This window comes from Argiope bruennichi, chromosome X1 (genome assembly GCF_947563725.1).
Source record: "Argiope bruennichi chromosome X1, qqArgBrue1.1, whole genome shotgun sequence".
In the NCBI taxonomy this organism is placed as follows: domain Eukaryota; kingdom Metazoa; phylum Arthropoda; class Arachnida; order Araneae; family Araneidae; genus Argiope; species Argiope bruennichi.
Window position 1 is genome coordinate 29,827,549 of NC_079162.1, and position 14,852 is coordinate 29,842,400.

The following is a 14,852-nucleotide window of genomic DNA, read 5'->3' on the forward strand; positions in this document are numbered from 1 at the left end:
GTTTCTTTTTATAAATCTCTCAATCTCTCAGTGAAGCAATCGAGAGATATAGCTCCAGCAACGGTATTTTTAAGCACTTTTATTTAGCTTGACTTTTATTTTTATAAAATGGGCTTTCATAATCAACTTTTCAACTTTTCATCCACTTTCTGATGTATTAAAGTAATTTTGTACAGATATTTTCGAGACAATTCAATTTTTTATATATATATTTATATTTAGAACTAAGTGAATTTTAATCAATTAAATTTTATTTTATAGAAACTCTGTTATATTTAATTCTTTATTCCATTTATATAAGAGGAATCAACTGGTAATGAATCTGAGAAATAATTGATTAGACGACTCCAATGTACTTATGTTAATAAATTATAAAAATTTTTAATGACAATTTTTTAGAAATAGAAATTACTAAGAAATTTCATTTCTAATACACTTTTTATTGAATACTAGATGGTGAAAATAAATTGTTTATGGAAAATTTGAAAGAAAAAAATATTTAAACGTCAGGTATTGAAAACAATACTAAACAGAAAGTACGCCATAAGGAATATCATTAGAAAGAAAATTTCCAAACATTCATTAAAAATTACATTTAATAAGATTTAAAATCCAGTTTATTTAGAGATTCATGCTTTTAGGATTTTATTTTTACCCCTCTTTTTACTTTCTTGTATATGAAATATACAACAATCGGCAAGAATATTCAAATGCGCCATTTTGACGAATCTCCACTCTTCAGACAACCCTGAATTCGAAAAATTCAGTTTTGTAATTATGTCGGTGTTTCTGTGAATTCGGTGTTCGCCGATAATTTAAAAACTCTTTGATCTAGATGGATGAAATTTGGTATGTAGTCTCTACTCCAATTTTGTAGGTGTCTGTCAAATTTGTGACGGAATGTATTATTAGGTGGTCAGCCTGACTGGTTACCCGAATGTAAGTTAACATGCTAATTTCAAAACGAATTGAGCTCGAAGAATAAAATTTGGTAAACAAATTTAATATCTAAAGTGTAGATATATACCATATTTGAAATAAAATCTATCAAGGTATTGACTGTATGTCGGTCTGTACTTCTGAAAACATGTCAACACGATAATTCAAAAATGCAATGACGTAAATATATGAAATTTGATGCGTGATTTTATATGCAGCGCCGTGTCAAATATTGGTTTTATCGGTCAGAGAAAAAAGGTTCCAAAATGCGTATTCGATTTTCAGGTACTATAATATTAACTTCATCCTAGCAATTCATCGCCAAAGATCACACTCGAATAGGCTTTTTCGAAACTATTAATGGCATAAGGTTAACAATACACAAGTATATTTACTACACAATGTGCGAGAAAGTTTCACTGATGCTGGTTTTGATGATAAAATTTTCTACTTTTTGAAAGATTAATAAAAGCGAGTTTTTTCTTTGATTTTTTAGATGTTATTATTTACTTCAGAGAAATATTGTCCTTGAATATATAGAAGGTTTCCAGTTATAGATATATGCAAAACCTATAAACCAAATAATTTTTTGAAGCCTCGAATCATTCATATGATATGCACGTGTATGTAAATGATGTATTAATGAGAAAAGTTTGCATTAATGTCCTTTTGATAGCATACTTTTTTGTTCATTTCAACCTAAACTACTTTATTCTTCAAATTTTTCTAAATGCATAAATACCCCCGTCAGTCAAGAATTAAAATGTATTAGATAAAAGAGAAAAAATTTCCAACCAGTAAATTAATTTTCAAAAATTTCCTTACTCTTGAAAGGAAACTATATTCTAAAAACATGCTAGTGCAGATCGAATTATATCAATACAATTTTTTACAGATCTGCATAACAATAAAAAACATATAAGTTCCAAACGTCAAAATATATTTTCATATACATTTTTTAATCTGATTTTATATATTAGATTTTAATTTTCAAAATCATCAAATTCAACTTTAAGAATTTTATTTCTTTATAAACACTGCTGAATTTTAAACATTTTCATTTAACATATCTTGTGTAATTTATCCAAAAATGCATTTTGTAATCTCACTTTCACCAACTTCTTGAAGTGCTAAAGTTTTGAGATTTTCTGCACTTATGTATCATCATTATCAATAATAATACTGTTTTAATACTTTCAGAGCTTAATTATCAGTTATCGATTAATTTAATTACGTTTTGCTTCCAGTCATGTAGCTGCACCTGATAACGAAGCTGGGAAAAATTAATTTTGAAATTTCCTCATTTATAATAATGAACTATAAATTAAAGAGTAATGAGTAAAGATAATTAAAAACACTTCTACTCACAACACTAATAAAAGTATGTTTAAAAACTGTTTTTACTAGACTTATTTAATTAGTTTGAATGTCATATTATTAAAATATTTTAAAGAATTTATTCTGTTCCATAATATATGATCTGAGCATAGTGTAATGTTGTCTTTGAGAGTCATATAATATACTCTTTTATCAAAATATTTTTAATTAAATATTTAATAAAATATTTTGATTTTGAAAAATCCATGAAGAATTCTGCGGTAATTATTCGATAAGTTTTATATGATGTCATTTTCAGATTTGTTAATTTTTTGAGATTTTTTTTTTCAGATTTGTTAATTTTTTTTATTTGTTATTTTTTTTACGCGGTAACCTGATAGTAAGGGACTAAATATATTCGCTTCAGAGTAAGAGGACTCCAGGTTTAAAACCTGATTCCAAAAAAAAATAAAAAATAAACCTGGGGTAAGTGGATCCTATCTAAGTTAATCTTTCAGGGCCAAATGCCTCCCACTAGTGTGATTGAAGGAGTTTAGGAAATCATCGTGCCGGTTCAAAGTTCCAAATGATGAGGCCCATCCCAAAGTATTAAACTAAACTAAATTAAACTTTTACTGAATCTCCACGTTTTAGACTTTCTTAGTTCAAAAAATAAAACAAATAAATAAATTTCTATGTAAATATATGCAATAAAATAAATGAATAAAATAAATAATGATGTATATGTAATAAAATAAATATATGTAATAAAAAATTATGAAGTCTATTTGTGTGTGAACATAATAACTCAAAAACGCAATGAAGTGGATGAGAGAAATTCGATGAGTGGTTTTTGCATCCAAATTACAAATATGTAAAGTACAAAGTCTGCCAAATGATTAATTCCCTGCAAACCTGTCTAATAAAGCGTATGTGATACAATGGTCTACAAAATGCTGCAACCTAGATGGGTGAATTTTGGAAATTGGTAATCACACCACAACTACAAATCTGCCCCAAATTCTGACTAAATCTATTGAAAGATAGCCTTTCTACTTGTCTGCTAATATATGTGAAGAAAGTATCTCCAAAGCACAGCAAGCTATATAATTGAAAATGGGTCTATGTATCGATACCAAAATTATAGTCCTATCTCAGATGTTGACCCGATCAGTCAAGTAGAGAACGTCCATAATAGGATACCGATGGACTTCACGATAGTGCGAAGCTCAACAAAAAGAGGCATATTGTGTGAGTGTGCGAAAAAATCGAAAACAGATCACTCCCATTGTTGTCTGATTTTTAAAGCTAAAAAGAATTCATTAGCATAGTATATAAGAAGCTTTAATAAAATGGGAAATCTTTATATTCATAAATTTATGTAAGAATTATCACGCATTGGACATCTTTCTGGTGCTTAATTTATGAGTTCATCAGCGACTGTTACAAGGTAAGCAATAAAACATGAAACCGGAAAGAAAGAAATATTTCGTTTTCTCGATTACTACCTATGACCTCGATTTGCGTACTTTAAATAACTCCCCTGGCTGTTTCGGTGCATAAAATTAGCCTAACGATTAGCTACATTAATACACACTTTCCTGTAGAAAATAGACTGGGAAATTTCCCTGCATGCACTGATTCTAGGCGGTGAATTATTCAGTTTTGCAAGCTCCCTCACGCGAATCTGATTGATTACAGGCAATGTAGAAGCTTGCTTTTTGTCAAAAGATAAAACAACTAATCACTCTCACTGTTAATAATGAAGTTCAAAGACCAATTATAAGTCCTTATATAGTTTCGTTACTTTGGAATTAAAGAAGAGCTAATGATTTAAATAAGTTATTTACTATCCTTAGTTCGATATATCTCATAGTGCTTTAGTAAAACGGTATATATTCATATTATTGCGAAAATTATATTTTTATGTCATTTAAAATAATTGTACCATTTATAAGTCTTTAAATAAGCTGATTACCTTAAACTAAAAGAAAACTAGAATTTAAATAGTTTCCTTTGCTAGTTATTAGTTAAAAATATTTCATAGCTCTACTCCCCAAATTCTATTCTTTTTACTGTTAAAATTGTATTTTTGAGTTAAACAAATGAATTGCATTTCTGCAAAGATCAATGATTAGTCTTGAATTGTTTATGAATTTAAATATGAACAAGACCTTTGTGCATTTCAACTTTATTATTTTTTAACTTCAAGTACTGAAATTGACTTCAACCCTTGTACACCCCCTCCCAATATCTGGGGGAGGGGGTGTTTTTGTTTTGTTTTTTTCTTCTCAAAATTCTTTCTTTAAAATTCTTTTTTTTTTTTTTTCAATTTTTTTTTCTTCTTTTTTTTCCAAACTCTCATTTTCTTTCTTTGAAAAATTATTTAAAAATCAAATTGTAAGCCTTAGAATAATTTTGGCACTTTAAAATAAAAAAAGGAAGCTGAGCTTCATGAATCATAAAATTGAATGATTAAATTCCATTTCATTCTTAGCTCTTCATATTAAAAGATTTTTTTTTTGTACTGCCACCTTTAGAGATGATTGTATTAAAAATTTTATTGATACTGATGAAAATAATTGCGTGTAATTCATTGTAGAATCAATTGTAAAGCTCGAAAATCAGTTAAAATTCTTAAAATTAACACTTCACCCCGAAAAGAAGAACTCTATAAATCAGAAATTTAAATAAATTATTTAATCCTATTGAGCTTCATATATTTGAAAGCAATGTCGAAACCAGAGGGAGTTATCTCTCCCAAAACTTCCTCACATACTCCCTAATAAAGGTGTTATCCCCTACCCCACTTCTAAAAATGATGTTCATTGGTTAAAGCCGTGAATGATAAAAGTACTCATATTTTTATTTTCACACATAAGAGTTTGTGCTTCGTGATAAAGAAAGCCGAACTTACCTTGTGTGTGTGTGTGTGTTTTTTTTTTTTTCGATAGAATTATCACATATTAAAATTAATACAGATATTATTCTCAGTGTCACATTCCAAATTTCAATTATCTAAGTTATTTAGTTTTCAAGTTATCTCATTTATATATATGCAAATGTACAGACCGACAGACGGTCAAACTGTAGACGGATATTTGGTTCAAAATTTGATATGGTTTTGCACTTTAAATGTTAAAATGGTGCACTAGATTTAACTTTGTCTAGCTGTTAATGTTTCATTGTTATCGCGTTTATTCATACTAAAACAGACAAACATCTGAATAGATTTCGTTCAAAATTTGATAAAAGTCTGCAGTTTTGATATGAAAATTCAAAAAAAAATCATCCGTCTTATTTAAACCGTTCTTGAGTTATTGATTTTACAGAGAGACATAATTCCAAAAATGTGTTTTTTGGACTCGGAGAGCTCTGAAATAGGTTAAAATCTTCAGGTCAAATTTTTGATGAATACAATACTTTATCTTTACATACTTCATATACCAGAAAGTAAAAATGACTATTTTTATAGTAAATAATGTGTTACTGAAAATAAATATTATGAAAATCATTAATTAATTTTTAAATTCTTACAAAGAAAGAAAATAAATAATTCTTTGTATCGTTCTTTCGCGCTCTTCATTCACATTATAAACGTATTAAAATTTTCAGATACGTTAATTTTTGAGTAACTGCAATATATAGTAAAATGAAATTTGATATAAAATCGCAGGTTTGAATCTTGTCATTATTTGTTATTTCCTACCTCGATCAATTTGTCAAACATTGATATATATAAACTGAAGAAAAATGGCCAAAATAACGGTTACTTATAAAACTATTTGTGGAACTGAGTCGAAATATAATATATGTGTATTTAAAAACTATGAAAAAATTTTCAAATAATTATTTAATTTCATAAATTAATTTAGATTTGGAATAAATAAAATGAATGCGTCAGTTTAGTACCCGAAAAATGTTTTTAAAATGGGAAAGCTTCTACGAAAAGTCGGTGATATGATGAGATCCAACCACAGTGTAAACATACAAAAATGTGAGGTACTGTTGATTGTGTTGTAAAGTTAGATCAGTAGAAAGAGAAATTGACAGTCATTGTTCGTGAAGAATTCTTGAAATCATTGTTCCTATATCAGGAATGACAAGAGTATGAGGAAGAGAAGTGAAAGAATGATATCCCCCCCACAAAACAAGCATGTCAATATCAAATGTTAACACGATATAAATTAACAAGGTTCAAATTTGTGTGAGCAACAAAAGAAAACAAAAATACCCTTCACGCTTTGTATAAACACAGATTTATTTCGAAAACACAGAATCAAAAAGATAAAGAGGAAAAGCAAAGTCATTGTTTTCTTCTTGGCAATTCTTCACTGCTATCATCTTTCCTACTTCGGGGGGGTATCTTATTCGCACTGATTACTTTTAAACTCGTTCCAAGATTAATGTCAGTAATTTCGGATTCTGTAAATAATTATTCGTATAAATAATTGTAAGAGTAAATAAATGTTATTCGTAAACATAAATAATTGCTTCCGAGAATTGAAATAATTTAATAAGCCAGTTTTGAAGTGTTTTCAGACCTGGCTGACAAATATTCGTAAAATTAAAAAAAACTAAACTAAAATTCGGAGTATTTCTCTTGGTAATTGTTCACTGGCAAATGTTGTAACTCGTCAATAATAATTATGTATAAAGAGAAATAAAAAAAGTGATGAATTCTTTATTAAAAATGTTGCTACGTATTGTTATGTTTGCTCCGGGACATAGAGTATTCTAAATATGTTAAATCTGGTGATTGAGACGGTCACTTGTTTCCCCCCTGAAGATAATTTATCTTACTTGTGTAATTTAGAGCATAGGTTCCCAAAGTGGTCCAGGTGAACCCCCAGGGGTCCATAGGAGACCAGACGGGGGTCCACGCAGACGTGAAAAGAAAACAGGGGTTCACAAGTTGTAAGTGGGGGTCCACGAAAAATTTTCTGGTTTTCATAATAAAGAACAAAAATTTTGGCTTGGATTTACCTATCAACGTAGGCAGGTAGCATCATTCACTAGGTAGGTATTCAAAAATATTCGAGACTCAGTTCAAACACAGAATTGAATAGAACAATAGATAATATAGAGTTAATTTTCCCCGCTATTGAAGAGGTTTTAAAAACTGTTCTGCACAAACCTCCATTTGACGCACTCAAAAGAATTCCTTTAAGTAACAACACTGTACAAAGACGTATTGATGAAATGAGCTCTGATATAGAAAGCTTCTTGTGTAATTATCTGCAAACGACTCATTTTTCTATTCAATTGGACGAGTCTACTTTGCCTGGTAATGAAGCATTATTATTGACATATGTTCGATTTGTTATAGACGAAGAAATCCAAGAAGAGCTGCTATTCGCAAAAACTTTGAAGTCGGACACTAAAGGCGAATCGATATTTAATGTCCTGAGTGATTTTTTTTTACAAAAAAAAAATCTATTCCATTCACAAACATTATTTCGGTGGCAGCAGATGGAGCTCCTGCCATGTTCGGGCGATCGTGGGTTTATAAGCCATCTTAAAAGAATAATACCAGGATTAATTGCAATTCACTGTGTCATCCACCGACAACACCTTGTAACGAAAAATTTGAGTGATAGATTGCACCAATCGCTTCAATTTATGATGAACGCAGTTAATAAAATAAGAAGCAATGCTTTGAATACCCGTTTATTTGCACTATTGTTCGATGAAAATGATGAAGATTTCCAACGACTGCTCTTACATACTGAAGTACGCTGGTTGTCGAAAGGTGCATGCTTATCGAGATTTTACTCACTTTTCGAATCAGTGGTAGAGTGTCTGGAAACTAAAGCACCAGATTTAAAAGAAAATCTGATCAAATATAAAGCGGACATTGCGTACTTAACAGATTTGTTCATAAAATTCAATGACGTTAACTTGCAGTTACGAGGGGACAGCCTTAATTTAATAAAAACAAAGGGTGTCATTTCGGCTTTTCTTGGTAAATTGAAATTAGTGAAGAAAAATATTAGTCGGCGCGAATTCTCCCAGTTTCCGCACTTGTCACAGATAGAATGTCTTGATGAGGATATTCATAATTGATTTTTTGTCAATTGTTGATTGTTTGTAATAATAAATGTTTAGAATTTTGTATAACCATAAGTATTATTTTAATAAATAGGACACAAGAAAATGTGCTACTTTTTTTTTCTTCTTAACACCCCCAATTTAGGGTGATATTTTTTAGGAGTTTTGGGAATACAGTAGAAATGTAGCAGCAGGGGGTCTACCGAAAATAGTAAAATTTTGAAAGTGGTCCACGAGAAAAAAAAAAGTTTGGGAACCTCTGATTTAGAGTTACAGTCTTGAAGGAGGAAAATTATCCCCTATTGTACGCGTAAAGTGTGTTTACTAACAGAATTGTTTTACTTTCTATTTTTTATGGCTAAACATACATTATTATCATGCTTGATAATAATGCATCATTTATTGAAATGCTAATCATTACCAATAAACATGTGATAAAAATTATTAATTCTACAGTTCATAAATATTTATTTCCAAATTATTCAGCCAAAAAAGGAGAACTCCTTCTCCTAAACTTCTCTATCTAAATTATTATCATAGATATTCCATTCATTTATTGCTAGACATTTATGTTTAAACTATTTTTAGAATTTATGCCTACTTTAGAATTTATATTATTAATTTTTTTTACAAATAGTATGATTTTTGTGCAGATGGTCCTCAATTCAGAGAAGTCTGTTGGGACTTGGATCAGCGAGGATCTGTTGGCGAAACTGTCCTTCATTTGTGCTTCCTAGTTTCTTCACCATTACATTTAGACTTGGCTAAGAGGCTGGTTAAGCTGTTTCCCAAACTCATTAACGACATTTATCAATCAGATGAATACTACGGTAATTTTTTTAAATTTATATGCTGAAATATAATATTAATTTTTTTATGTTAAATAATAATAAAATAAGGTAATTATTTACTTTCTGCAATTAATAGAATAGAATAAAATAAAATAAGATAAAAGAATTGATTAAAATAACAAGAAAATCAATTACCATATTATTTCATTAAATTCAAAATTTAATTCTTTCAATTTTGTTTTAAATATATTTATTTCCATTAAATTTAGATTTAACGATGATTCATGTTTGAAACGCATACTTTTTAAACTGCTTTTTTGTAATTAATGGTAACTGGATAATTTAGTACATTTCTGAATTAATGTAGAATAATTTCTAATAAAGAAATTTTGATGACAATATTTAAATTTTTTAATTAAATCCTTTTAATAAAAATATTTTTAATATAAATTCTTTAATATAAATTAATATACAAGACTCTTTAATACACTTTACTCTCTTTAATATACAAGAATGCGAATGAAAAACAGAAGTTCATGCAGCTTAAAATTGATGGAAAATTTTGTAGATTTATTGCTTTCAGTATCTTAGATTATTTTGGGCTTTTTTTTTTCAAAATGAATTTCTATAAATGTATACTATTCCATGAAATATTCTTGGATATATTTCATTTCTGATTCTATATAATATAATTTTTCAACTAAGCCCTTTTTATTTTTAAAATAAAATTTTAAATTACAAATTCAAGACTCAAATTATTTTTGCTACTATTACTTGTACTCTATATGGATGTTCACAAAGGTGATTTAAAAAACAAGAGTTTTTGAGCTGTTGAAGGTTAATAAGAAATTTTGCAAACTGATAATTATCAGCAATTGAGGAAATAATAAATGCTACAGGAGATGTGTGTTGCATAAGATAATGCTATACTATAGAATCCTGGGTGTCCGAGTAAACCAAAGTTACTTCAGAAGAGCAAAAAACTCGGTCAATTTAGGATTTGCCTAAATGGTCACTAATAAAACAGATAAAATATGAATTTACATGGAAATTATTAATTTTTATGGTATAGCCCTTATAATGTACACTGCCAATGTTTCTTGTTTAAGAGTAGGAATTGAAATTAAATCTTTGAGATATATATATATATATATATTTTGTTTGTGAGATGATACTAATCATTTCTTTACTGCAATATTATTCCGTTTTGTTAGTGTCACCAGAGCTGTAGTTGCCGCAGCTTTTTCTGCTCAGTGTATTCAATCATTTTTCAATCTTATTTAGACCTTCTGAATGCATAATTTTCTTCTGGTTAATACAACTTCTTTAACATCCCTGCTCTCTTGTTCGCGATTTTCAGACATATCGGCAATCATGTCATCTGTAATTTTTTACCCCTAATCTGAGTTCATTTGTTCAGCAACATTATTTTCAGTATGAGTTTCAGAAATAGGAAGTGTTTGCGCCAGGTTCAACAAAAAATTTATCATAAGTTGTTGATTTTCATCCTTTGTCTGCTTTGATGACAAAAATGTTTTCCGTAACAATCAACAAAGATTTTTATAGAGTCGATGAATCAATTTCTTCCTATGCTTCGGCAGTACAATACACAGCATCCTTCAATGCAATCCCTTTCAGACATTCTGTAACTCCTTGTTCTTCAAGATCTTCAATCAACTTTTCTAACTTTTTTCTATAGTTTTTTTTTTCAAGTTTTCAAGAACGCCTTGATTTAATTGCTTTCTGATTGAAGTAACATTTGATGTTAAAAAATGTCTTGAACTCTCCACTCGCCAGTTGCCCCTTAATCGAATGGCATAAGATATCCCTACAGTCACTCAGTGCAGACCCATTTGTTTAATACTAACTCTCCTCTAAAATAGACAATCTACTTCACTGGTGGAATTTCACCCTAGGTTAAGAAACTGTCATTGTTAATGAAGTGTAACCTGAAGGCATCAACTTACACTTCATTAGGTGTACTGTTTTATCGGAAAGAGAAAAAGGTGTATATATATAATAGGGTAACTTGGAAAGAGCGAAAGTCAATTAAGTGAGACATGAGTAATTGTGACTCTTTTATAATAGAAAGCAAAATTATTTTCTTATGAGTTTTTTTTTTTTCAAGGAAGTGACGTTTTTAAGCTTTTTTTTCTGAATTTTAGGAGAAAATGTTTTACACATGTCAATTGTAAATGAGGACCCAGTGATGGTAAAGTTTTTGCTGGACCACGGAGCAAATTTCAACGAGAGGGCCATAGGAAGCTTTTTCACTCCAGAAGATCAAAAGGCTACACGCTCCGATAGTTTGTCTCACGAATGGGTAGATCTCTGTTTCAAGACTGATTACAAAGGGTAAGAAAAGCAGTTGTTACAAATTTATATATGACTCACTTTTATTTTATTTTTGAATGGATTTTTCTGTCTAACAAATTTGAAACTTATGCAATCCTTTCTTTTCAGTTTATTCGTTTCAATAAATAATTCTTAAAAAATTTAAAATTTACAGTGTAACTATATTAAATGTTCGATAATTTGTGACCCATATAACATTTTTGACACTTATAAAAAATTTTATCGCATGTTTTCATGAAATTTTAGTAGCTATTTAAAATTATTATTATTATTATTATTATTATATACTCTCTCTATAAAAACTTTTAAAGTTTCTTATTAGGTTCTAAAATAATGCTTCCTAAAATGAATCTAAAGTAATACAAGAAAATCTGTCACAATGATAAATTGAAATAGTTTAATTACTTTTTAATCGAATCGCATATTCTCGAGAAATTACAGTAATTATTAAAATGTATTAATTATTTGTTAGCTACTGAGTTACTATTTAAAGAAGACACTTATTGATCATTTGACACTTGAGAAGTGATCAATACTGATCACTGACTTTATTGACACTTTTATTGGTTATATTTTTCTGATGAAAATTGTAATAAACATCGAAAAATATGAGTGCGTAACATTTACGTTCAGACGGGTGAGTAACTAATTTTTAATACATCATAAAGTAATTCTGAAATAAAAGATATGTGAAAAATTAACATGTTCTAATTAATATCAGAAGATTCCATTTTTTTTAATAAAATAGATTCATAGATTTTTTAGAAATTACAGTTGTATCTAAAATATTATTTTTTGATCATTAAATAGCTTTTATTTTAGGAAAATATTTTTATTGATTACGTTTTTCTTGTGAAAAGAGTATTTATGACTCGATAAAGAAAAAAAGCGATTTGCATCTGTGTTCCTACATGTTTGCAAAATATTTAAAGATAAAAATTTATTTCAAAGTAGAAAAGAGCATATTTCTTTTCAATTCTAATTTTTTTTAAATTTCTGTTGGCACTTGATATTTACAATTAGCTTCCTCACTTGCTTTAGAGCTAAATTACTCTTGAAATAGGTAGCTTTCTGTTTCAAATAGAGCCTATGCAGAACCTACTTCATTTTTCTGCCATGTTCATTATTTATTATTTAAATATTTAAGCCCTACCTTTCAGAATTAATCTCATTATGGCAACAAGAGGAAGCAAACTTTATATAGTCTTCAATTTTTATGATGAAAAATATTCTGTTGTGTTCTATGATTTAATGTTTGCTCTTAATATCGTGTATCAAATAAAAATAAATTTCTAGAAATTGTATGAAACAAGAGTAGCAAATATCATTTTAAAAAACCATATTTTGGTATGAAATTCAAAATAGGAATATATATATATATATATATATATATATATTTCTAGTGCATTAAAAAGCTCTTTTATACCACATTGAGAGCCATTATATAATATATATATTGGACGGTGACATTATGTTGTTCGCACAATATTCAAACTAATATAAGTGTCCTATTTGGATAGCATTGTACTCACTTATATACCAATGTAATTTAATGTGTTAAAAATTTTAAATTTAAATAAAAATCTTTTTGTTATATAACATTAAATCTGTATATTAAAATGCCTACAGTTAAAAAAAGACCACAATTTTTCAAAGAGATTTTTGAAATCTCTAACTTTATGTTTAAATAAAAATGAAAACTAATTAAAACTTTTTTTTTTACTTTGAAGCATTTTTACTGAAAGGTCAGAAGTTAACCTAACTTCTGAAATCTTATTAAAATTCATACTTCGTTCTTGATTTAATTTTGTAAGTTTACTTAAGAAATGAAACGAATTTTTTTTCTTTTTCCTGAGTACATATTTACCCAAAAAATAAATTTCATAAGGATAGTGCTAAACCTAGAGGCATTGAGTGAAATCCGAGTAAGTTTTGAAAGTTAAACAGAACTTTATTATAATTTAAAACTTTTCCCTTCCTTCTTGTCTTCTCAGTCGTTTTAAATGAGTTAAGAGCGAACATAATTTGGAAAGGTATAATTTTTTTTTTTTTTTATTTCAATCTTGTCTCGAAACGTGTTTCCATTTGGGAGGGAAAGATTAAAGAGTAACTGTTGCTTTGAAGTTTCTTCAACTTCTAGAATTTCAAATAGTCTAATACCCAATTTTTAAAACTATTTGCACAGTTTGATAGAATAGCATAAACATAATTTTTTGGATGGTAATTCAAGCCACCTCAGTAAAATAAGGTTTGATTTTTTTCAATCAAAATACCGTCTTTTTAATCTTTTTATTGACAGAATCGGGATGCGAGATTTGATGTAAGTCCTAAGACTTTTTCAAAGATTTTGTTTCATAAACTACTTAAAATCTGAAGCTGACCAAGTTGAAATAGTAAAGGTTAGTTTGTTCTCGCATGCAGAATATGTCATTGCCGCTTTTGCAAGGATTGGACATTGGAAGTATTGTAAAAAACAAGTCACTTAAGTGAATTATATACCTTTAATTAATAGCTTTTAATGTATCATGAAATAGACAAAGAATAACGATGATGTTCAAAGGTCACCCAATAAAACCTATGACCGATTCCTGCCACTTTCGCATATTTCTTACAATGGCAGACCAAGAAATAGTGCCGGTACATCTTGAACGGTTGCAACAACCAGAGATGAGCATGAAAGCATCATCAGAATGAATTATTTGAAGTATGAGAATTAAACATTTAAAATTTGAAATACATTGAGAAAACATAAAATACATTGCAATCACAGGAGGTAGAAACTAATTAAAGCTTTTTGGTTCTTAAGGTTAAAATAGAAAGTTACACACATCACAGTTATATTGAATGTATAGAAAAAATTTAAGGGCCTCTCTGAGTCTGTTTCATAGTTTTCCAGCTGCACAAACAGGTTCTACAATATTGAATGGGATTAAAAAATATTCGCTATATTGTTTAATATACAATATTATATAATGTTGTACGATATTGTGCCATATCATGCAACATTTTGTGTTTCATGGGGAACAAAAGCACAAAATGGAGATAATGTCTAACTCCTCTTAAATGGTTTATATAGATTTTTTTTCATTTTACTTCGTTGTTCTATTTGCCAATATGCATAGAGTATGATGCATGTATATGTATGAGAAAAAATGAAATATTTTTAGGATATAAAATAAAAATTACAAACTGTTGTTTTTGTTTTTACAATTTATATATTATTTTTCCCTAAAACATAATTCATACAATTTCTTCACATGATGAACCACTACGGTCTTATGTTTAAGTCTATGCTACTGCAGTATATGATTGCAGTTTCGAGCCCCAATGAATGTCAGAAGTAAATATGAGCTTTGGATTCCGGAATAGACGTTTGAAGAATGAAATGACAGTCCAGGT

General features: G+C 28.6%; 1 protein-coding gene across 1 annotated transcript in view; it reads left to right on the plus strand.

Moving 5' to 3' along the window:
• LOC129958545 (transient receptor potential cation channel subfamily V member 5-like) overlaps positions 1 to 14,852 on the plus strand; it is a 147,735-nt gene that overhangs the window by 8,469 nt on the left and 124,414 nt on the right. Inside the window, exons 5-6 of the mRNA XM_056071086.1 lie at positions 8,961 to 9,137; positions 11,264 to 11,453. Coding sequence (XP_055927061.1) covers positions 8,961 to 9,137; positions 11,264 to 11,453 — 367 coding nt within the window. The remainder of the gene's footprint in view (positions 1 to 8,960; positions 9,138 to 11,263; positions 11,454 to 14,852) is intronic.